This window comes from Carcharodon carcharias, chromosome 2, assembly GCF_017639515.1.
Source record: "Carcharodon carcharias isolate sCarCar2 chromosome 2, sCarCar2.pri, whole genome shotgun sequence".
Taxonomy (NCBI): Eukaryota; Metazoa; Chordata; class Chondrichthyes; order Lamniformes; family Lamnidae; genus Carcharodon; species Carcharodon carcharias.
Window position 1 is genome coordinate 34,859,284 of NC_054468.1, and position 25,456 is coordinate 34,884,739.

At 41.8% G+C, this 25,456-nt stretch overlaps 1 protein-coding gene across 2 annotated transcripts in view; it reads right to left on the reverse strand.

Annotated features, from left to right (window-relative positions):
* Window positions 1-25,456, reverse strand: part of LOC121292663 — a 188,692-nt gene that overhangs the window by 27,290 nt on the left and 135,946 nt on the right. For both annotated transcript variants that reach the window (XM_041214933.1, XM_041214925.1), the window contains 14 exons: window positions 24,882-25,012; window positions 18,905-18,993; window positions 17,552-17,734; window positions 17,049-17,198; window positions 16,825-16,944; window positions 14,275-14,483; window positions 14,030-14,111; window positions 12,744-12,917; window positions 9,514-9,615; window positions 6,969-7,208; window positions 6,559-6,693; window positions 4,474-4,652; window positions 2,061-2,223; window positions 1,865-1,963 (listed from right to left, as the gene is read on the reverse strand). In XM_041214933.1, the coding sequence (XP_041070867.1) occupies window positions 1,865-1,963; window positions 2,061-2,223; window positions 4,474-4,652; window positions 6,559-6,693; window positions 6,969-7,208; window positions 9,514-9,615; window positions 12,744-12,917; window positions 14,030-14,111; window positions 14,275-14,483; window positions 16,825-16,944; window positions 17,049-17,198; window positions 17,552-17,734; window positions 18,905-18,993; window positions 24,882-25,012 (2,056 nt within the window). The remainder of the gene's footprint in view (window positions 1-1,864; window positions 1,964-2,060; window positions 2,224-4,473; window positions 4,653-6,558; window positions 6,694-6,968; window positions 7,209-9,513; window positions 9,616-12,743; window positions 12,918-14,029; window positions 14,112-14,274; window positions 14,484-16,824; window positions 16,945-17,048; window positions 17,199-17,551; window positions 17,735-18,904; window positions 18,994-24,881; window positions 25,013-25,456) is intronic.

Sequence of the window (25,456 nt, forward strand, 5' to 3'; positions counted from 1 at the left end):
AGGGTCTTCCCCACCAGCTTTAGAGCCGACGAGGGCCCTGCATTGCCTCTTTTAGGGAAAGCATGGCAAATTAAGTGCCACTCGGGCACTTAAGCGGCCAGCAATGTGGGCCTGCTGAGAGCCGAGTTTGGCAAGGAGGTGTAGTGGCTCCTGATGGCACTACACTGCACTACAGAGGCCTAGGACAAGCACTGGATCCATCTCAACAGATGAGTCAGTGTGGCATGAGAGTTGGGAAACGGTTGCTGGCTTGTGGGGAGGTGAGGGGGTTGGCAAATAGGACAAGGGATGGCTCTCTGCAGGCCACTCCCTTTGCAATGCCAGGTCCCTTGATCAGGCACTGGGTGGCTGACAACATGGGACTCTCCCTCCTACCCCCGGAGCCCGAAAGCAACCGGCCAGGATTTTCTGCTAAGGCTCCCGGTGTGGCGATGGGCCTGCCTGCTGCTGGGTTAATTGCTCACTTAAGGGCCTTAATCGATGGAGGGTTGGGAGGGCCGTCCTTCCCGCACCCAAGCTTAATTTTGATTGAGGCTGAAAGCCAGCAGAGTGCCTATCTGGAACTCTCCTGCCTGATTAAATGCCTATCGTGCAATCAAACTTGCCTTGGGGCAGGGCATTAAATTTCCCCCCTATTTATCACTAGTTATTATTAATCAGTTTGTTATTTGATGTATAACATAGACCAGTTCAGGCCTGTGCCCCAATGACAAATTTAAATCTGGCATTGTTAATTATGGGCAGCATTTTACCGTCGGCAAGCGGAGGGGCAGGGTCCTCTCATCGACGTGTAAAGTGACGCGCGGTGATGTCGGGCGTGTGTGCCGCCGTCACCGTGCATCATTTAGATTGTCAGTTTGGTGGGCTTACAGCTGGCGCCCACTGAACTGTCAAAGGCCTATTAAGGCCTGTTATAAACTAATTAAAACAATTAAGTGAGCTGCCCGTCCAACCTTAAGGTTGGCAGGCAGGTCAAGAATCCAGGAGGCCTTCGCATATTTCATGGAACCTCATCCACGGTTTGGATGAAGTTTCATGAAGTGCTTAAAAAGTCAGTAAAATTTTTTCCAAAATTTTATTAACATGTCCCAGCTCATGTGACACTGTCACAAGAGGGGACATGTTTCAAAAGTTGAGTAATTCTTTATTTAGAAGTTTAACACTGAAACAAATCTCCCTGAGTCACCTCCGTCACTCAGGGAGATCTCTGCGCTCTTTTGCATGCATGTGGAATCCCCACCCGCCCACACAGGGAGATCACAGTGCTTCCAGGCGAGCATCACGATGGGCGGGCCTTAACTGGCCCACCCATGTAAAATGGCAATGCGGACTTGATCGGGGCCGCTGATTGGGTTCGTGCCCGCCCCTGCACAGCGCCCCCAGCAGAGGGCGGGGGGCCGGGGGGGGGGGGAGGATTTCAGGCCTATGCCATTATTAAAATGTTTTACCATCTTTAAAATGTTAATTTTGCATTAGTAAAGACTGATAAATAAAATGACTTGATTAACAGCTTTAAAAACTGTTTGTTTCATGAGTTATCTTTTCTTCTAATGAAATAGATTAGGAATACATTTGCCAACTATTTATTCATCTGAACAAAACTTATTTGAAGTAGATTCATCCAATCAATTGGAAACATTTGGATAAGTTTGACTATTATGAAGTATGACAATAAGTGTCATGAAATTGCACCTATATAAAATAATTTAATATACTTTATTTATATTTTACCAAGAAATTTGTGATTTTCAACTTGACAGAAGTGTAAACTTAACGAATTTTCTTCATTTTGTTTGAGGAATCAAAATAATTAGACAAAAAACATGTATGTAATTACTTTACCTATTATTTGCATTACACATACCTGAAAATCCTGGATTGCAGGTACAGTTATAACTGCTCACAGTGTTGAAGCATGTTGCATTTAGAGAACACGGTTTCTTATCTTTACACTCATCTATATCTGTTAGGAAATATGAATGAAGTTATCTGTGTTTATCTGTGTAATATATACATTTTGCTTAATATTTTGTGAAACATGACCATTAGAAGTAGGTTACCAGAGCAATGTATGCCTTCCCCAGTCAATCCAGCAGGACAGGTGCCACAAACTCCAGAAGAGGAACAGTTTACTCCTGGGAAACAGCTGATAGTCTGACAGGGATCAATTTTAGTTTGACAGTCGCTACCAGTGAATTCAACTGTACAATTACAAGCAGCTTTCTGTAGAAAGGCAATGCACAACAATTTTGGATTATTATTAATATTTTTCATTTGCAAATTGAAAGTTAGCATTTTTAAATAAAACTAAATGCAGGCTTATGAGAAGGCACAATTTGCTGACTTTCTGATGAGATACAATACACACTGATTACTTTGTGAAAGTCCTACCACTGGAAACGTATGCTAAGATGGGACAAGACTACCTCCCAGAGAGGTGAAGGAAAAGAAAGTGCCAGAATTGATAAGGTGTGTTCAGGTATTTTCCTTAGCAATAATCCATGATTTATGAGTTTAACGTGGTGCACAGCAACTGCTGGAGCTGTTCTAACAGTTAGGTTGGGCTCCATATAATTCTGCAACCAGTGTTCCTGGCAAAATAGAATGCAAACTACCTAAGTTGATTCTACACAGATATTTGCAATTGGCTTTAGAGCAGAAGGGAACAAAGTACACCTTAGTTCAAAATAACCAGATTTCCTCCTCCTCACTATTAAATTGAATGATAAGTGCATCAAAGCATCTCAGTGAGAACCAAAAGAATAATATGCTTTGTAATTTTCTTGTAATCCAAGATAAAATATTTCACTGCTCTAGGATATAAAGATTTATTGTGTATGCCATTATAGAATACTGTACAATTCAGTAAATAACAGCAGTTTGATATACGTATAGGACTAATAAAGAAATCCTTGACGGTTTGCTGCACCCAGAGCACTATGAAATGTTTCTCCAAGTTTCACTGAGATAGATTTTTAAGAGTATGGCAGTACAGTGGTTATGTTACTGGTCTAGTAATCTAGAAACCTGACCTAATGATCCAGAAATACGAGTTCAAATTCCACCATGTCAGAAGGAAAATTATAATTCAGTTAATCAAATAATGTGGAATGAATAGCTAGTAACAGCAATGATGACCACAAAGCTATTGGATTGTCACAAAAGCCTATGCTTATTCATTAACGCTTTATAGGAATGGAAATCTACAGCTCTTACCCGGTTTGATCAATATGTGACTCCAGGTCTACAGCAATGTGGATCACTTTTAACTGCTCTCTCAAAGGGCCGATCAAGCCACCACAAAAGACAATAAGAAAATAGCCGGACAGCCGACCTGGCATTTATCTAAGCATCTGATATGACAAAGGCACTACCAGCCCAGTCAACTCTGAACAGTGCTGGTCACTAACTAATGGAGACTTGTGCCAAAATTGGTGAGCTGACCCAGAGTTATCAAGCAACGACCTGACACAGTCATACTCTGAGAATCATACCTTTCTGCCAATGTCCCAGACACTAGCATTAACATCGGTGAGAATGTCCTGTTTCACCAGCAGGAAGGGCCCATCAGAGGTGGCAACACAATAATATAAAGTTCAGAGGGAGTGGCCCTATGGGTCCTCAACATTAACCATGGACCTCATGAAAACTCATGGCACCAGATCAAACATGGGCAAGGAAACCTCAAGCCGATTAACACTTACATCTTCTTTCTGTCGGTGAATCATCCTCCAATTTGAACAGCACTTAGAAGAGGATTAGAAGATAGCAAGGGCACAGAAAGTACTCTGGCTGGGTAACTTCAATATCCGTCCTCAAGAATGGCTCAGTAGCACCACTACTGACTGAACTGACAAAGTCCTGAAGGATATATTTGCCAGATTTGGCCTGAAGCGACAGAACCAACAAGAGGGAAAATCCAACTTGACCTCATCCTCATCAACGTTATATCTGGTGTAGATACCTATGTCCATGATAGTTTGTACAGCAGTGACCACCACTTAATGCTTGTGGAGAAGAATTCCCATTTTCACAAAGGAAATCTTCCATCATGATATATGAATCTACCACTGTGCTAAATGGGGTAGATTCAAAATAGATCTAGCAACTAAATAAGAGGAGTAGACAATTTAGCCCCTCAAGTCTGTTGCTCCGCCATACAAAGATAATGGCTCATCTACAACCTAACTCCATATACCTGCCTTTGTTTCAAATCCCTTAGAGCTAAAAGTGTTAGGCATAATATCATCCGCAGTATTTTGCTTTTATCTTAGGCATAATATATTTTTCCTTTTTCTGACACTGGAGTGAGTTGGCTGATTCAGGACAACCCCCCAACCCCTGCAAATATTTGGGCTTCACCTGTTTAATTGCATTTCATGTTCTCCATTACTATTGTAATGAAATATGATGGTACCAAAGTTGTTGATAGGTCAGTTATATCTGAATCTATTTTTTCAATTATACACTCACATAGACCGAAGAGCCATTGAATCGAGTGGTTTCACTGGTGATGCACACTCCATTCTTACCACAGTTACATATCACCAACTGGGGTCTAAGAACGGAAGACAGGTTATTGGACCCAATTGCTTCAATTTCTAATGATACTCCACTAATGCTCTTTGGATGCCAGATCAGAGTTCCATTTTCTGTTAAGTTTAAAAAAAAAGTTAAAGGCATTGTAAAAAAGATGGAATAAATTGTTTACATTAATCTCTCTTATTACTCACACTCACACTTTGTAAACACAAATAATTGACTTTGACTAAATAAATAAAACTGCACTGACAGTTGCTGAATAACAAGTTTACTCCATTGAATGAGGAAATCTTAAGATAGGCTAGAGTAAATTTTATACATCTTCATCGGTTATGGCACAAATATATTCAATAACCTCATTTGTAAAATCTATCAAATATTAAAATCTCGACTTAATTAGTTTTCCTTTTAACAATGAAGTTTGTCTGGTTTGGTAACCATATAACATCCAAAGCAGAATAATTTTAATCAAGACTGTGACCACCCACAAGTTTATTATCTACCACCACTGCTATTAAATGTACACTATTTGGGCTAGATTTTGGCTGATGATGGTATACTAACACACCCAAAATGTTGTCATAAGGATATTAATTATCCCTTGAGAAGAACAGTTCTTTTTGAATCAGTGTGGATATCTGAACTGTGCTATCTATTACTTTATTTTCTGCAATGTCATGTCCAAACCATGAGAAGGTTTATGCTACAAACTCATCTTTGCCATTAACTGTGATTAAAATGGCCCAGACTCTATTCATTTGTATGCATTGCATGAAAGGCATATTCCACTCATTTGGCTAGGCTGGATTTGAAAATAATGAGCTTGTTTTAGAAGCCACAATGTTTTGAAATGAACACCATGCTTGGAAAAACATTACTGCAATGTTCTTGCTCTCGTATGCTAGCACAGAATATTTGTTTGCTGATGGATATCGATAGGTTGAGTGAGTGGGCAAAGATCTGGCAAATGGAGTTTAATGTGGGAAAATGTGAAGTTGTTCACATTGGCAGGAAGAACAAAGAAGCAGAGTATTACTTAAATAGAGAATGGCTGCATAATTCTGAGGTGCAGAGGGATCTAGGTGTTCTAGTACAAAATCCCAAAAAATTAGTATGCAGGTACAGCAAGTAATTAAGAAGGCTAATGGAATGCTATCCTTTATTAGGAGAGGGATTGAACATAAAAGTAAGGATGTTATGCTTCAGTTATACAGGGCATTGGCGAGACCGCACCTCGAATACTGTCTGCAGTTTTGGTCTTCTTATTTAAGGAAGGATGTAAATGCATTGGAAGCAGTTCAAAGGAGGTTTAATAGATTGATATCTGGAATGAGTGGGTTGCCTTATGAGGAAAAGTTGGACAGACTGGGTTTGTTTCCACTGGAGTTTAGAAGAGTGAGGGGTAATTTGATTGAAGTATACAAGATCCTGAACAGCCTTGACAAGGTGGAATTCAAAATGATGTTTCCTCTTTGGGTGAGTCCAGAACTAGGGGGCACTGTTTTAAATTAGGGGTTGCCCTTTTAGAACAGAGATAAGGAGAAACTTTTTCTCTCAGAGGGTCGTGCGACTTTGGAATTCTCTGCCTCAAAAGGTGGTGGAGGTGGGGTCATTGAATATTTTTAAGGCAGAGGTAGATTGATTCCCTTGCCTATCAAGAATCTAAGGTTATCAGAGTTAGATGGGAATGTGGAAATCAAAACACAAGAAGATCAGCCATGATCTTATTGAATGGCGGAGCAGGCTAGAGGTGCCAAATGGTCTACTCCTCTTCCTGTTTCTTAAGTTCTTATGCCCTTATTTACAGAGTCTGCTGAGATGAGGAAAACACTAACTTTATCAAGAACCATCTTACAATAGCTTCATCTTGCCATGAGGTTCAATGAGAGAGAGAAAGATCACAAGACACTGCATCACGTTGTGTGATGATGTGTACTGTCTCATTAGCTGTTAGAATTAACCCCTTATACTACATCTCCCCTAATTCCCTGATTCTCCCCATTGTACTACAGTTACCTGTTATGTTCAGATCTTTGGTTATGTAAGGATTAAATGTAACATTTTTTCCTGTTGCTGTGTAGTAAGAAATGTTTTGCTGAAACAGTTGTGCATAAATCACATTTGGTCCTTGAATGATCGGTGGATATGAATCTAAATAGGATGAAAATATGAAATAAGTGATTAAATACTGGCAAATATCCAGGTGTTAAATTCTTATCAGTATAATAATGATGTTAGGCAGGCACCACACAACTTAAAGACTTTCAGCAAACTAGCTGCTTTTCCAGCTATGAAAGGCCTATTCAGGATGCTAAGTTTACAAGTAAATGTCAGCCCAGATGTGAATAGGGAGGTTTTCTTTTTCTACCTTAAACAGATATATAGCAAACAAAGGCTCTTTATTTTAGATAGTCATAATTGCTTACTTAGCATTTTGTTGACTTCCTGAAATTCTATGTTTCTCTCTGCTGTGGACAATCCGACCTCTTTTCGTCCTGTACTCATTGCATCAAAAATGCATTGAGTGTTATTTTTGCACTCAGTGGCCAATATGTTATACAAAGTCTTATTCCGTTGATGGAGATCATCCAGATAGAGAGGTGTAAAAGAATTGTTTGGAGCGGTTCTTCCAATTGTGAAAATGGAACTGTTCCAGGGCACTTCCCCTGTTGATCAAGGTAACAACATGAGCAATGGATTAGGTTGATAGATTCTACATATTGACTGTATAATGTTGTGAAAAGAGCTGTATGGTGTTATACAGAAAGTTGTATTCTCTACGTTCAAATTTTCAACATATGCAACAATTCTAGTTGTGTAGTAATACATCATGTTTGAATAATTCTATTTTCCATTCCTACTTTTCAAGTCACATACTACTCAACCTGATTACAAGCTAAGATTATTATTTCCTCATTTTTTTCAATTATCACCTTTGCTCTTTTAAGAAAAAGGAAGAAATAAACTTGCATCAGAGATTACCGTCAGTAGACTAATCATGATGGTTTTGCTAATCCTGAAAAAAGGGTTCAAAAAATCATATGGATACTATCATGTGTTTCAGTGCTGGATGGATATGACCTATTCATGCCCCTGGAAGGTGTGGAAAGTGCAAGATGAAGGAAAAAAAAGGTCCTACCTATTTTGGTAAGTGGCGCTTCATTCTACAAGTGAAATATGTTTCACAAACTCCCATGCATCTCTACAATCTTTAAAATAAATATTTTTCTTTATGATAATGATGTATCACTATCTAAATACTGTAATGAACTACTACTCCGTATGCTATCTTTTATAGGGGGTGTGAATAACCAATTGTCTTAAGATGTTACATTCTTCAAGTTCTTCATCTGATTTCTCCAGAACAACCAGTTGTAGAATTAGTTTCTTATGGTGTGTGAAGGATTTTTCACTTAAAACAATGAAGGCGACATGATCAAAGGTAGGGAATCCATTTTCTTTTACATTTCTACATATGTTTTACTTCACAGAAAAGGCATTTGGGAGTGAAATTCGTCTTGTGCATAGCACAAAGTAGGTGATTGAGAATCAGCAACCCAATTTGCTTTTCCATTTCCATCTACCACAAGGATTAATTTCACCCCCATTTAGGAACGATATCAAAAAGTTAATATAATCACCAGAGGACTCAAACTTGAGCCATGTCGGGATCAGTTTAAAGCTAAAGCCTGCCACTACTGCTTTAAACCAGTTGGCTAATTAATACAAACTTATGATTTTTAAAATAAAATCAGTCAGTCAGTCAAGATATGGGAAATTACAGCCAGGAGATATAGGAGACAAAGTGAATGAAATAAAGAAAGGTGCTTTTTTCATACTTTATGTTCTTCCCTCCTTAAGGTGCTGATTGTTGTTGATGTATGAATCCGTAAAACCTCTGAAATTTCATTCAAGTGGCTATTCTTCATACGTAAGCATCCACACTTCTGTTCACAGGTTAATTGATAATACGGTCTGACATGCCAAAACCAATTTTGTACTTGCTCAATATTAACACCACACAATTGTTTCATCAGACGTTGCTGGATAATAAATCAGTAGCAGCAATCCTAAACAATTTCTCACACTCCATCCAGCCAGGTGGTAGCAAGTCTAACTGCCATGACCCTATGGGATTGGTTAGATCAGCACAGAATGGTGATAGAACATGCATCTTCCAGATTATTATGATTCAGTTACTTACCTTTTTAATAAATTGAGGGAATTGGGCGAACCAATCTCAGTATTACAAAATTAAATTACAAAATAACACTGCATTCTGAGAACAGGTGCATTATATTAAACCTATTTATCAATGGTAATATCAGGAGATCCATCCCAGTTGTTGCTAAAATGCTAAATAGCAGGCAATTATGACTGTTTATTGCCTTGAATGGAATATACAGAGAATGGCAATTTTTTTTGAAAGAGCAATTTTTTTCTGGAGGTCCCACATTAGAGTATGTCATGATCTGATCATCAGTGAGCTCCTGTAATTTTGGTGCCTTAGTCAATAATAAAAATAAGCACTGTGGGCAAAGGAAGCTTTTATTTAATACAATTTCGTGCAGCAAATTTAGTCTCAGTGTTTGATGACTAATAAACTATTTGGGTTTTGCTTTCACTGCCCTGTCTTCATAAAACCTTCTCTTACCCATACAATACCCTCCATAAAACCCCTTCCAACATGATTCTTTAGATGACCATGTTACATGGTAAGTGAATGAATTAATTGCAAATGATTTGTTGTAAATGACATTTCATAATATCTGAATTCACAATGAGCAGAACGCACATTTCCGTTAAACCTCTGGATAAACTAAAACTCCAAAACACATGTTAAACAAACAAATACTTTGTGGTTTCAACAGAAAATCTTCCCCTTGTATATAAACATAAGTTGTTTTTTGTCTTATCCAGCCATGTTTTTACATAGCTAAGCTGTTATTTTAGAATCTTTATTGAACTCACAAGTTATTCCATAATTGAAAATTGTAGATTCCTTGCTATTAGCTGGAATAACAGAGCCATTAGGCATTGTGAAATCATCATTTGGATTGCCATTCCATACACCTATAAGCAAACAAAGAAAATAAACATTTGTAATAGGTTTAGATTTTGACTGTGTTATAAAAACTTGTGAAATATAACAGAAGTTGCTTTAAAAGACTGTGCAGATTTCCCAATTACAACCTGAACTGATTCTACTTTTTAACATTACAAAATTTCCAAACAGCTATCCGTTGAAATAAACCTTCAAGTCATTTGTATTTCCATGTATGGTAATGAAAAAGCTCTGGATAATAACAGGTAGATAAAGAAAGTTAGAAATAAAAAATATTTTAGAACTGAAAAGATGAAGCAGCATGAGGAACCAGGGGCTTTGTTATGAAGCTATTAATGTATATAATATTTTGGAAAATATATATTTTTTTAAATAGAGGTTTAGTCTGATGGTGTGTCTTAATTGGATTAAAGCCAGTTAGTCTGAGCGCTTTGATGGATACTAATTTTGATATGTAAAGAGATATAGCGTGCATTTGCATTTTTTTGAATAGAGCATTCAAGTAGTGGGGTGAAAACTCAGGCCTTTCTAGCAGCTACCAAGCAATATGTTTAGATTACTAATAAAGTTGGTACTATGATACGGGTTTTATTGTTAGAGAGATTTAGTTCAGAGGTTGTTGATACAATGAGAATTAACATTCAATGGTAGGTATAACTTCATCAGTTTTTGGGTTTGCAGAGCAGAGGCAATGTGAGATCAAAAGGCAGTTGTAAGCCTCCAACTGGCTCCACAGCAAACAAAGTGAAAGAACCTCATGTTGAATTCGTAAGGTGAAAATGCTTTGCCTGGTGTTTGGTTAAGTCTATGGGTTGCTGTTGCCTTAATGGAGATTAGTTTGGGAATTTGTTAAAAGTTATGATAGTAGTAATTTGTAGCCATATTTTAACCTGTGTAAATTAATAAGATGTTTCACTTAGTTTAATGTAAAACCTCGAGAACTGATGGTCTGATTCTCAAAAGTAACACTTAAAATGATAGGTTATGACAGTTGTTTATTGTTTCCCTCTGGGATTTTTAAATAACTCTGCTTTACCAACTGCATCGCTCATAACATCTTCTATTAACATTTAGATGGAACCTTGGATAATTTTCAGGTTCTTTATATAAAGTTTCTTACAATTATTATGTTGTTTAATTCTTTCACCATCTCTGGTTGAATCAACCCAAAAAACAAAGTCAGGTAACTTTCAGGTGGAATTATAGAATGATAAAGTGATAGATAAATTACACCTGTTGCGTTTCCTTCCACGAGAAGTATATACTTTAAGATAATCTATCTATGGCCCAGATCTTCCATTCCCCAGGGATGGGGCGGGAGGTCGTGCCCTGGAAGTACCCTAGAAGATATGCTGCATGCAAGAACTGCACAGGAATTGCTCAGAAAGTTCAAACTTCCAATGAGTAATTACCATGCACAGGGAACTATCCAATACTCGGCTTTAAATTGGAGACTTCAGATGGTTCCAATTCTCTTAGCAGAATAGTTACCCAGGGAAAGTTAGAAGGATTAAAACCACTTCTAACTCCTGGGTAACTATTCTACTGACCCACCCCCTACCCCCAACTACCCTCCCAATCCCCTGACTACCCCCCTACTCGCCCCAACTATCCTCCAACCCCCGACTACCCTCCCAAATCCCCAACTAAATCCTAAACCCCTTTACTGACCACTCGACCACCCCCCACCACACTGACCACCCAAACATCCCCGCTGATCACCCAAACAACCTCATTAACCACCTGAATGCCCCTGGCTGACCATCCAACACCCCCTCAACGAACTATCCACCCAACTAACTAGGCCCCACCAAACCCCATCCTACCCACTTAACTGACACACTTACCTTCTCCCTTGCTTCTCAAAGGTGGCTGGGACATTCAAACTTACCTTATTTTTTAACAGTTAGTGCTGTTAAAAGGGGATGTGACTTCACTTCCCTGACGCTGCTGCTAACGACTGAAGGCCTCAGGAACCCACTGCATTACACATTTCTCACATGGCCCAAGTCAGAAGATCAAGTGAGAAATGTGCAGCTGCGCTCCATTGTAAGTTAAAACGAGCAGAGTGGCAATCCAACTGTCATTGTCACTCCTCGGAAGTCTGGCCCCCATTGGGCAATTGCCCTGCAAATAGAACCATCTGAAACTCTGATTTAAATTGGAGATTTCAGATGGTTCCTGCTCTCTTCCAAGAATAGAGACCCATGATAAATTGGAAGGATTAAAACCACTTCTAGTTCCCGGGTAACAATGGTACTGAAATCCCCACGATCCCCCACTAGAACCCCCCGTCCCGAACACCCCCATCCACCCCCTGACTACTCCCCAGGCCCCCTGACCACAAGACCTCTCCCAAACCCTGACTACCCTGCAATCCTCCAACCCAACTACATCCCACCATCCCCTGAACACCCCATCACCACTCCCTGACTACCCAGCCACACCCGACTACACCCTAAATATTCCCATACACCCTGACCACCTCACTCCCAACATCCCCTGAATACCCCACCTCCACTCCCTAACTATCCACCAACACCCGATTACCCCTCACCCCCCCGCAAATGTTCCCATATGCCCTGACTACCTCAACCCCCCCACCACTGACTCCACTTTCCAAATTAACCCCAACTCCCATTGTTCAATCCATCCTCATGACTATTCACCACCCACCCTGACCACTGGACCCCCCACAGCACCCCCCTCAACTACATACTAACTCTCCCACCCCTTTCCTGACAACCCGACATCCCCCACCCTAACCAAACCACCTGACTTCCCTCTGACCCACCCTCCAGACCACCTGATGCCCCTCCCCAACCCATCCTATGCACTTACCTTACGCGCCTACCTTCTCTCCATGTCAAAGTGACTGGAGCCTTTAAGCTTATCCATTTACTGCAGTTAATGCCGTAAAAAGGGTGAGTGGCTTTGTTTCACTGACAATCCTGCATTGCACAGGAAGGACTTGAGGAACTGCTGTGCTGCACATTTCTCAGGAGGCCTGGGTTGGAATTCCGGGCGAGAAATAGGCAGCTCCATTGTCCATTGGGTCATTGTTACTCTACAGCCCTGTTTCTAAGAAAAGGTTGAGAAGGAAATTCATATTTGTCATCGGAAAAAGGTGACTTACCAAGAAGACCCTCTGTTTTGTTCAGATAATCTTCTGGCAAATTGGTGATTGCAAATAACATCCCATATTGTGCGTTTACTATTAATGAGATTCCACTACCAAATGAAACGATTACTGATGCATTTCCGTTTTTCTCCATATAAAAGGTACCAGTACGAAATATTTCTTTGTTATCTGTGAGAATAAAATAACACAGGAGGCATTACATATTTTTACATTTAGTTTGGCACAATAGGCTGAATTTTCCCGGTCCCGGTTCCGGGATGACAGACCTGGAGGTGGGGAAGCCAGAAAAATAGAGGGAGGGCCACGATGAATTGGCTCCCTGATACATTTCTGCCATTGGCGAGCTCTCCCAGGCGTCGCTGGGAATCAGATTGGCTGCTCATTCCATGAAGGTGATCAGCCAATTATGCTGGTTAAGACCTAATTAGGGACCATTTTATTTTACCACATGTGGAGATGTCCAGCTCAATGGGGGCAGCTCCCTGCTGCAGGTCTTGCGGGGGGGGGGGGGGGGGGGGACCCAGAGACTCCATGCTCCATTGATGGGGCAACTATGAAAGGCCAGAATCCCATCAGTGGGATTTCCTCTCCATCTCGATAGACCTGCCAGCTGAGATTTTTACCCTGCTGTGCGGGCTAGCGAGAATGCCTCCATGCTAAGGTGTCCTCATAGTCCCCGACACACTTTAGCAACGTTCACCTCTGCCTGTTGAACTGGTGAGGCTTCAGAACCACCAGCCTCTAATTGGGCCAGCAGTTCAGGCCAGCGACTGTGCAGGTGGCCAATTAGGATGCTGCTTCCTGGGAGCTGTTGGCAAGTGTGGACTTGGAACCCCAATTTTGTGATGGAATGGTAACTCCCCCCACCGTACAGGATGCTTTCAGGTAATCAAGGCTTTCTTGCTGCTAATCACTGTCATGAACTGTAATTGCAGGCCTGTAGCTATGCTTTCGTCTCCTGCCTCTTCTGTTGACATTAGGTCCTGGCAGGTGGTGGTGGGAGTGGACCTGCTCCGCGGGTGTCCTGGGCTATGTCTAAGGGATCAGGAAATCACATTCCAAAGATGTGGACTAGAAAGCATGTAAATGATGCGGATGGGGAGGAATGGGGGAATGGAGAGAAACAAGAAATTTTGCCCCATGTATATTGTGCAACTTTAGTTATATTTGTTTGATCTTTGACTAGCATTGAAGCTTATTACCATAAACTGCAATATTATAATTATTTTACAAGTTATCTGTATATTTTTGAAACAGTAGGAATAATAAATTAGCCTCACCCTCAGTGGAAGGCACAAATTGCACCGTTTCATTATTTAATAGTACATCAATTGAATCATTGTTTTTCAGAATCATCTGGACCTGGTGAGAAATCATGTAACACCACCAATTAAAACAATTGTCACAGCACCTAGAATACCATTTCTGGTGCACATTATTGCCTGGAAAAGCAAAAGTGCATTAATTTTCAAAGATGCATTTATTCTTATACTTTTCTGTTTTTTTAAGAAAAATCTTTACTTACTGTGGTAGTTTTGGTTAATATGTGCTGGGCTGCGAATGCCATGAAGTTTGTGGCGAGAGCTACACCAGTTTGGACTGTGCGACCATGGAGCTTAAAAATAGTGTTGCCATTGGATTCATTAACATTAAGCAGTACAAAATCTCCAAGGCCATTAAAAGTGTAGGGAAGTCCATCAAGAGTAGTGAAGTGGGGGTCTCCAACCATCATGGCTGCCATAGTAACACAAAAAAGACATGTGAAGATTTAACAATGTAGTAGACTTCAAAATGAAATTTTAAGCAGTTACCGCCTAATTGTTTCAGCTTATAGTTTGCAACTGCATTTCAATACTCGTGTCATCCAAATGGATCTGAATTCAGAATGAGATTCAATCATAAACCTAATTCCTATTCAATACAGTTTATTTCAAAAGTTTTGCATTGAGGATAAAAGAACAAACTACCCCAAACAAATAATTAAACCAATTCCTTGCTGCTTTTAATATTAACTAGATCTCATGTGAGTCTCAATTGAATATATTATTCAGGCTAAGAAGAATTAAAGCTGGAGGAATTTGCAGACCCAGATGAGATGGGAAGAAGGTAAATGGAAGAGAGTGGAGGAGAATGAAAAAAGGAGGATGTGGTAGAGGGGCAAAGGAAGGGCATGGGAGATGAAAGAGGATGAAGAGATAGAAAAGGAAAGAGGACAGGAAAGGTTAAGTGGAAGAGAAGGGATAGAGTTAGGGGATGGCAAGAACAGGAAAGCTATCTACATAGGGGGAGCGGTTATGTAGGACTTGTCTTGCCTTCCACAGGCCCCAATTTTCATTTCAGCAGCAGGGCCGCAGTGGGGCCATAGTCAGGGAGATGTCTGCAGACAAATTGCTTTTCCTTCACTCTGTGTTTTTGTTATATCTTTATGAATGAAAGGATAACATTGAATTCCCCCTTTTCTCCCTCTCACCATATTTGGCTTTCGAGGCAGGGTGCTGGTAGGCTAAGGTACTGAGATTCAAATCCCTTTCCCTCATTCCTGATTGCAAATTCACCTGAGGGTGGGGGGATATCAGCTCACCTGGCCTAACTCAGTCTCAGATCTGAATCTCTGGGTGGAATCTTCTGCTCCTGGAGGTGGCGAGCTTGGAAAGGCGAAGGGCACTTAATTGTGGGGAAGGGTGGCGTATCTGAACCCTGCTGCCTTCCCACCTCCATCATAATTACGTTTTGGTGGGAAGGCTCACAGTTGACCTCCCTGCCACACTGCCAATTAAGGCCCTTAAGTGGTCGCTGCTGGGATTCACCCAGCTCCAGGATGGGCCTGTCAACACACAGCCTTGGCATAACTGGTAAAACAGTGCAGGCTGCCTGGCACTTGGTGTGGCAGGGATGAGTGGGAGGAGTCCCTCAATCAAAGGCACATAATATCGAGGGCATGGACAGAGGTGTAATTCTCAGCAGATACCCTCCTGCCCTTACTTATGACCACTTCCCCCAACCACACACACACACACCCCATTACATCATTTACTTTTCTCCTGGATTCAGGGATCTGGCGGTTCTTACAACAGCCACAGCCTCCACTGTACTGCTGTTAATCACAGGAGCTCCCATGCCCTGATTGGCCAGCAGCTCGGGGTGGGGGGGCTTTCCCCTCCAGGGACTTGATTCTGGAGGGAATCCCACTGGTGTCCCCGGATCTTGCTGATTGGTGTGAGATCTGGCAGGCCTTCCAAAGAAGAGGGAGTGCGGGTCTCTCGCCAGCTCTCCAGCCAGCCTGCACGTGAGTCTCTCACCCCCAACGGAAGATTTTGCCCTCTGTTCGGATTGGAGGGGTGGGAGATGCAGTCTGGAGAAACCCTAACAATGGACTTGTGTGGAAAATTGAAACAGTGCAGGTGAGAGCAGCCTGTGCAAATGCTGGCTGGGAATTATTTGCAAAGATGCTTGGGCAGCAAAAGCACATCGGTGATGGGACAATTCAGATAGCGGCTAGGGGGGCTTGAGACAACCAACACTTAAAAGGTGGAGTTATTGCATATGATGAACTTTGCTGGTGGGGTACATAAACAGTTTAGTGATGGGGTCAGTGCGGATGTGTGGTAAACTGAAACAGAAATGGAACTTTCGCTGCGGCTGCAATTGATTTGAATTTCAAGTGCATTGAGGCCTGAATTTCTGACAAATAGAGTTAGTTTTTCTTTTAATAAGCCAAGACCTTTTGGACTTGGCATTAATGTCATGCAAGGTGGCTTTTAAAATTCCAGCACAGCCACTCACATGCTTTTGTCGTGCAAGTGCATGTGGCTCTGGGTCAGTACCAGTTATGATTTATGCAACTAATATTACATGATAGAAATTGTAACTGTTGTAGAAGTACATCACAGTACTGCCTTAGAAATAAGTGTTACTGTACTTAAATTCTTGTACTGTTAAATGAATTTTTGTCGGAGATTCGCATCAGATAGATTAGAATGCATATTGGCACAGAATGCTGCAACCCACTCAATTTTTAATAATGTAACTTTACTGAATAAATTATCAGCGTTGTTACTTAAATACAGTAAATTACCTCGAGTTGGTGGCCTGTAGTTGTTACAGTTAATGCTTGGTCTTTTATTTCTGTAATATTCACAGAATGATGGGTTGTCAACGTTTTCACAGCACCAGGTGTATGGATCCAGGTCAGATTCTGAGGTAAGATGGATAACATATATGAATTGTACATTTGTGCACCTGTGAGGATGGAAAACCAAGCAGAAAAATATTTTGTAACAATTTCAAATAAAAACCTACTTTTATTCTGGGCTGAGGATGCTGATTGTGTAGATGTCCAGTATCGTTCCTGCCAACCTTCAATTAATGCATTCCTCTCGGTGTAAATACACCTTTGACCAGCACCAAATGCATTTGGACTGGCACTTCGAAGAACCTTGGCTGAAATACCTGGGTAAATTTAACAAAAGACCCCTTAACATAATGACACAACTCATTGCAATTTTGCTGACAAATTAGAATAACCACCTTCCAGTGCCAGTCACAAATTTCTTGTCAGTAACTGTGCTTTCTACTGCTCAAATGATGATGAGAAGCTATCAGTTAAATCTTCCTCTATGTTTACATTTATAGAAAATAACTGAATTGATGATATGTTCACTAATAAAATGCTTCACATAATACTGTAATAAGAATAGGAAATTTTGTTCATTTATAGCCTTTCAGCTTCCCTAAAGTTTCTTAGCATATGAAGAAATCTTGAGATTGTACTTTCAAAAGAAAGAGACCTAAGAAATCCTTACCCAGATTGTAGTTTCGGAATCGATTGTCTGCTTGGCCTTGAGGAAAGGTGCATGGACAGGAAAGTAAACTTTGGTTCCATTCAGTTGGATTTGGCTCTGATGTAAACCAACTTAGACAGTTTGCTTTGTAATTTACCCGTGGAGTACCCTGAATCAGTTTATACAGTCGTACACCTTTCAAACCTAAAGGAGTACAAAATAGATTGGTATTTAACTATATTTGAACTTCAGTGCTAATCTTCAAAACTTAATGTTTTATATACCTTTATATATAGGCCTGAATCTTCAAAGCTCCAGGCTGTATATCTGGGGGGTTACCCCATCCCCGACCCCTCATGAGACCCTTCCCACATCCGTTCTGACCCCACAGAGCACCCAACTGACTCCTACCTCCCCATTAGACCCCACCAGCCTGACATCCATCCCCCCACCCATGGGATGCTCCGATCCCCACCCCCCGACCTGCACAGGACTCACCCGACAACACACCTCTCAATTGCACACACCCTCGTCTACACCCCCTCTCCCCCCCATGACTACAGCCCCCCTGACCAAACCCCCCCCCACATTGACTACCCTACCTCCCCCCGACTGAGCCCCACTTGACCAATCCCCTTCTGACTGACCCCCTATGACCACCCACACCCTCTGTGCACGTGACACCCTCCCACCGACCACTCAACTACCCCCCCGAGACTGACAAGCTCCCAACCGACCCGCCACCACCAACTGACCCCACCCCCCCACCACTGACCACTGACCACCTGACCCCGCGACCCGCACCCCACCTCCCCGCCCCCCCCCAACTCTGTTGCCACTCCACAGAAGTTCAGGCCCATAATCTTGAATTAAAATTAAACTGTCAAATTTAATTACAAGTTTCAGTGTAAACATTTGGGGACCAAAAACACTTGGATCTTCTGGCATATTCCTGCATTAATGAGTGCAGTGGAAAAGCTGCAAACTGGACTGGGCCCAGGATATTCCAGGCTCAGGCTTCCATGAGGAATTGCTATGATCTTTATTTGGAGCAGAGACTCCACCGGTGCTGAACAAGGCTTCTGACATGATGGAAGTGACCAAACTAGAATTTCCCATATCTCTCGTGTATTAGGCATTATGAATGGATAACAGGATATTAAGAAATTATATGATCTGATTTTGAAATTGGAATATATTTGTTAGGCCATCATACATTAGACATTGAGCACTACATTAAAAAACTGGGTTCAATCATCTCATGAGTACTTAATTTTCATAAAATCTTGACTTCATAGTTTTCTATAATTTAGATAGCAAGAAAAATGTGTATAACTATCATTTTTTGTTAGCATAGAATAAATAGAAACAAACCTGCGTTTGGTCCTTTATATTTATCGGGTCGAAATCTTTCAGTGGCAGAAAGGTCCATTTGCACATTATTCAATAAAAATCCGTCGCCACTACCACAAAACACAAGAAAAAATATATCATTAGGTCATCTCTGTATGCTAAATATGCTAAGTTAAAGAAAATGGCACAAAACTGGTGATTGTTTTTTGGAAGCGTGAAATTCATATGGCAATTTTGTGCAAGGATTCTGGGCAGCTCCCGTTTCTGTTGGCTTTCCATCCTGTATTAGCTGTGCTGTTTTACAGCCTGATTGGAGGTGTTTACCAATGTTGCTGAGAGTTCATTATCAAGGAGCTGCAGGGGACCTATGCAGCGTTCCACCCATGCTGCCATCTGTGCAGCGTCCCAACTGTGCAGTGTCCCACCCCTGCTGCCATCTGTGCAGCGTCCCAGCTGTGCAGTGTCCCACCCCTGCTGCCATCTGTGCAGCATCACAGCTGTGCAGTGTCCCACCCCTGCTGCCATCTGTGCAGCGTCCCAGCTGTGCAGTGTCCCACCCCTGCTGCCATCTGTGCAGCGTCCCAGCTGTGCAGTGTCCCACCCCTGCTGCCATCTGTGCAGCGAACCAGCTGTGCTGCCATCTGTGCAGCATCCAGCATTCCACCCATGCTGTACCTGCACACCATCCCACCCACGCTGCCACTTGTGCATGTATTAATCAGACAGTTGATGTACTTTTTGAGAAAGATGGGAAATTCATCCAGTTTTATGTGACAGGAAGGCAAAAATTTTATTGCACTGTTGGGACACAAAGTGCTGGATGCAATAAATGGCATCATTGTATCTCAGTGTGCACCTACTATTATCTCCTTAATTTTCTTAGAAGTTGCTAAATGGTCAGATTGTACCTGATTATTAACATGAAAAATTTCCACCTAATGCCAGATTTTCAATTATGTAATTATCCAATAAATTCAGCCTTCTCCATACTCTTCATATGAATATATGGTTTGTAGGTGACAAGGTGCATCCTTTGCTACCATAGGTAATGACTAGTCTCAAGTTTACAGTCTAGGGCCACAAAACTGGGCTCTGTAGAACTGTTGGTGTTGGCACAATGGAAACCCCAAAGATATAAATGACATGGTCTTCACTGCCAGCAATTTCCGGTGTGTCCCATCGGACATCCTGTGCTGGGCAGGGTGTCAGTGTAGGTGTGGCATTTGTGTGGCGGTTGAGTAAGGAGAAGTCAGCTGCTCCAGCTGATTTCAGCACTTTGCTGAAAGTTCGACCATGCAGGCCAACTGAACTTACAGCTGCATGAAGGGGCACACTAATGTTATTTAAGAAGCCAGCTACCACAATTGCAGGAGAGGTGTTTTTGACTGACCTCTGCTATTGCAAAGTTGGTGGAAGTGCTGTGGCTTGTGTTTGAGAAGTGACTATGTGTTTCCATTCAGGGAAGGCAAAGGATTTGTCACCTGTGGTCTACAGGAAATATGAGGTTGCAGTACCTTGGAGTCTGCACATGACCAACAAATAGAGCAAAGGCTGCAGAGAGGGGAACCTTTGTGAAGAGGGAGAGGAACATTCACAGAAGGAGCATGTTTTCCAATTTGACATAGCTCTATTTGAGCCAGGAGCAATGCCCGAGTTGTCTCAAGGAGGTTGTTATGGACAGGAGGAGGTTTAATTTAAACAGTCCTAATTTCTCCTGTCACCGCCAGACCGTAAACAGGTGTCTTGATTTTCAGTACCCCTTTATAAACAGTGGCATATTTCGCAACACCCCCCAGTTTTGATGTGATCTAATTTTTGTTTATAGCTCTAAAGCAAACTTAAGATGGGTAAACTCACAGGGTTAGTTTATTCGCACACTCAAAATGTGGGAGGGGGTGTCGCTATTTAGCCCCCAGTGCATTCATACAGTAAAAGAGGGATGGAGAAAGAAAAATTTATAGGGCAAAGATCACAGAGCAAAGAATTATTGTTTCATGTGTGTCCAGAGTCCAGAATCAAAGTTCAATGGTGTATTCCTTCACAGAGGTTGGCAGGCTGAAACTGATGCTGGATAATTCACTTTTCCAGTAGAAATGATTTCCACAATGAGATAGGCACGCTGAAATTAATTAGTCTTGTAGGCAATTGTATAGAAGTTTCAAATTCCCAGTAGAAACAGTATAGATAGGGACAGGCATTCAAAGTTGGACAGAGCCCTTCTGAGTTGCTGCTTGCTAGATGGAATATGGTAGACTGAGCTTTGCAGCTCCACAAGCCAATACCACAGGTTCTCCCAGCTAAGGGGATGGTGGAGGGGGTCATGTCACATGAATCCCACTTTTCTACTTTGACAAAGGGTGTATATTCATTAGTCTGGGTTCTTGAGGTTGTTAATGTTAACAACCATTAATAATTACAAAGGAAAGTTGTTGGGCTCTTTGTCCTAGCAGACTAGTAGGCTTCAATAGCCAGGCCTGGCTTATGAAATGTAGAGTGCCTTTGTATAATTCCTTTTGAATTTGGTCTCTGTAATCCACAGGGTCTTTAGCATCTCTTCAGAGATAATAAGACAAATTTCTTTGATACTGCCGGATTAGTTCCTGTTGTTTGAAGGTCACAGCCAGGCATGGCTTCAGTCATTTTTAAAACGTCATTGTCCAGTTTTAACATAACTGGGCCATGTCATTCACAACTACCTGGACTCTGACTATAGCAAGGATAGTGCTGTCACCGGCCATAAAGGCCACAGTGGCATTAAACCTCTATGCAACTGGATCTTTCTAGATGGGTGTGAGTCGCATATCTAACATTTCCCAGTATGCTGTCCATCAATGCATCCAGGAGGTAACAGTGTCAACAGGAGCAGGAACATGAATTTGCCAGGATAGTGGGATTTACAATGGTGCAGGAAGCCATCAACTGCACATGCCTGGCTCTTCTGGCCCCCCCGAGTCAATGGTGCTAGCTGTAAGTACTGCAAGGGCTACCATTCCATCAAAGTGCAAATGGTACCATGCAGAGTATACCTTCCTGCTATTCAGACATTACTCAGTATACTTTCATTCTGAGGCAGACAGCTGTTCTTGCAGTCCTTGTACCACCCAGAACAACCAGAGGGAAGCTACTCAGGGACAAAGATTATCCCTACTACTCTGATGATCACCCCTTTTAACCCAACCAGGCAAGGATAAGGGGTGTAAAATGAGAGCCATGGAATTACAAGGGACATCACAAAGTAGATCATTGGTGTGCTGAAACAACAGTGGGGGAGGACTCCATATATGCTGGAATGTGTGTGGTCCTCCACAACAGTGCTATCATGACACAACAGTCATTGTCACCAAGAATCCTGAGGCCACTTTGAGGGGGGAGGAGGTGATGGAAGGAGAAGGAGGAAGCAGAAGCAGAGAGGAGGCATCAGGGACACTGTTGCTCTAAAGGTGTTGCTTGAGAGTGCCTGCTCAGACCCCACTTCCCATAGGATAACTTCCCTTCACCATCACAGTTTTGCTATATCCCAGTTCATCATTAATTACAATGGGGACAGTCCATTACAACGTCCCCTTGGCTGATCTTTCAATAGAAGCCACCAAAAATAACCCTTCCATGAGAACTTAACTCAAAAACACATCCACTTATACAAACAAAAATAAACTTTACACCATTGCGCATTCCCTTAGTGCCTGTCTTGAGTATACCTTTGCCTGACCTAATGCTCCAGACAGTGCTATCCCTCCATGCTTGTGTTACCTTTTGAGATTTCCCCTGCCAGAAGAATGTGTAGTGCTTCTCTTTAAGGAATCCACTTTGAGTGAGCCTAATTTCTTGCACGCAGTAATGTTCACATTGAGCCTTATAAATTCTTTGTCAATCACAGCTGTCTTGCGTGCATCATCAACCTACAGGAGGTTGTTGGTAAGGCCAGGATGCAAGGTCCTTATGTTCCAGCTTGCAATGCGAAAAGCTGGTGTCTTCTTTGTTGAGTTTGTCTTGTCTGGTGCATAGATTAGAACCTGCCTGGCAAGAGATGACTCTCTAAGCTCCAAGCACCCATTGAAGCAAGCAGGTTGTGGCAGGGCAGCACTTAACTGACTGGGCACTGCCCAACCTGAGATGGGCATTAACTATCCACTGAGACATGACGATCTCTTGCCATCAGAAATAACCCCTCATGCTCACACTATACGCCAATTGCGTGATAGCTTCTAACTAATAACTATTGCTTCCCATATTGTGTCAACATAAGCCACAAAGCTGGAGTGTCCTCTTCAGGATGCAGGCCTGGGCACCCTATATGGACACTAAGTTGCACAAGCATCAGGACCCTCCCTCATGGCATTGCTGGTATTGTTCAAAAGAAAGGATAAAACCAGGATTTCTGCAGCAGGATTGCTGGATTTTCTGTCTGGGGTTTACTCCTTTAGTCTTCTTCTCTCCCACAAGCCAGTGAGGTTATTTACCCATAGCTGGGAAATCTGGTTCATGGGCACCAAGGCATATGCAAGTGGGCCTATATGTAACATATCTGGGGGCCAGGTCTCCTCTGAGTCCCCTGTAGTTTAGCCAGGGACTGCAGGGTACATAGTGCCTCCCCATGGCGACATACATAAACTATCTAGGACTTGCTGATGGAGAAGCTGTGTACTTAGCTTACACACTTGAATATTTTTTTTCATAATACTTGCATTGCTACCCAGCAGTGAGAGTTGAAAGCAAGAGGCAACAGAGTGACTACTATGCACCACACTCTACACTAATACACTTGATGCATCACATCACTAGAGAAGCATCTCACCTCCAAACTGAATGCGAAATTCTATCGTGTTTTGATCACTCTTACCGAGAGGATCCTTTACTGTGAGGTCATTAATTAATCCAGTCTTGTCTCATTACACATTACCAGGTCTAAAATAACCCATTGTTGCTGGTCAAGAATGTATTCTTCTAAGAAACTGTCCTGAATACACTTTATAAACTCATCCTCCAGGCTACCCTTGTCAATTTGATTCATCCAAACATAAATAGGTCAGCCTGAATGAGATTACATAAAAAATTGTTTTTTTAAAAAAAAACTCCAAAAGCAAGGCAGCACTGCACTGGTGATAAAATGTCTGATTAATGAAAAAAAACGTGATATTATGGTCTATCTCTGAACAGTTTCTAAAAAAGATGAAGAACTTTCAGCAACATTGGTAAACACCTTGGGCTGAATTTTGCCGTCAGCGAGCAGGGGGTGGGGCCCACTCGCCGATGCGCAAAATTACGTGGGATGATGTCGGGTGGAGCCCCCGATGTCACTCCGCCCCATTTAAATTTTCAGGAAGGCGGGCCCACAGCAAAATCAGCTGCGGGCCCACCGACCTGTCAATGGCCAATTGAGGCCATTGACAGAATCATTGAAACAATTAAAAGACCTGCCTGTCCAACCTTAAGGTTGGTGGGCAGGCCAGGAGCCCAGGCGGGTAATAGAAAAAAGATGAAACCTCATCCACCGGCGGGATGAGGTTTCATGTAGGGATTTTAAAAGTTTAATAAAGTTTTAGTGTAAATTATGAACATGTCACATGAGGGGGACATGTTAAGGATTTTCTTTTCTATTTTTAATGTTTTTAAAACGGTCAGCAATCTTCCTGAGGCAGCACTTAGCCTTTTGAGGAATCCATCCCCCCCCCACCACCCCACCCGCACAGGAAGCGCATAGCGCTTCCCAGCAGATGTCACGCTGGGCGGGCCTTAATTGGACCGCCCACATAAAATGGCGGCGGGGCCTGCTTCTCCAGCAGGGATCGGCTCCCCGCCCACCGGAGATTGGGTCAGGCCCGCCTGCCCGGTCGGCAGAAAATTCTGCCCCTTAGATCAAATTGTAAAACACAGCATAGCCATTACAGGATGGAAACCCAACAGAAACAGGTCCTCCTCAGAATCTGTGCACAAAATTGCTTTATGAATTTTATGCTAGAAACTTAGCAAAACTTACTGGACAGAGAGGTAAGCTTACCTGTTGTAGCCAATAACAACATTTTTAGAACCAAGTGTTGATACATCCCAGTTCATTCCTCCAGACTGATATAACATTATAACAAACGAGTGGCTGCCATCTGTAGTTACAACTGCTTGGTAGGTGTTTGTCTACAATTAAGGCAGTGAATATAATTGTTAGATTTTTAGTCTGACATTGAAAATATAGTGAAATAAATTATGGCATTAATTTTGAACAGAAAATAGTTTTCATAATATCAAGTTTGTTTTGCTTAGATTATATTATAAAATTATCACTTTTTAATGCAGGTATATAACATATAATAACACATTTCAGAGGTTACTTATAGGTTACTAAATGTTCTTGGGTGTAATAGAGTGTGGTTTTGATGTTTTCAGTCTTTGGGTTAAAAGAGAGTATGCAGACCATTTTTCAAAAAAGGAGAAGCACCAAATCCTTTAATCAGTTATGAATTAAAATCAAGCATCTCAAGTACTGTATGGAGTAGCTGAGGCAAATAGCATAGATGTAAATAAGGGGGAACTAGATAAGTACATGACAAAGAAAAGAATGGGATAGGATTAAATGAAGTA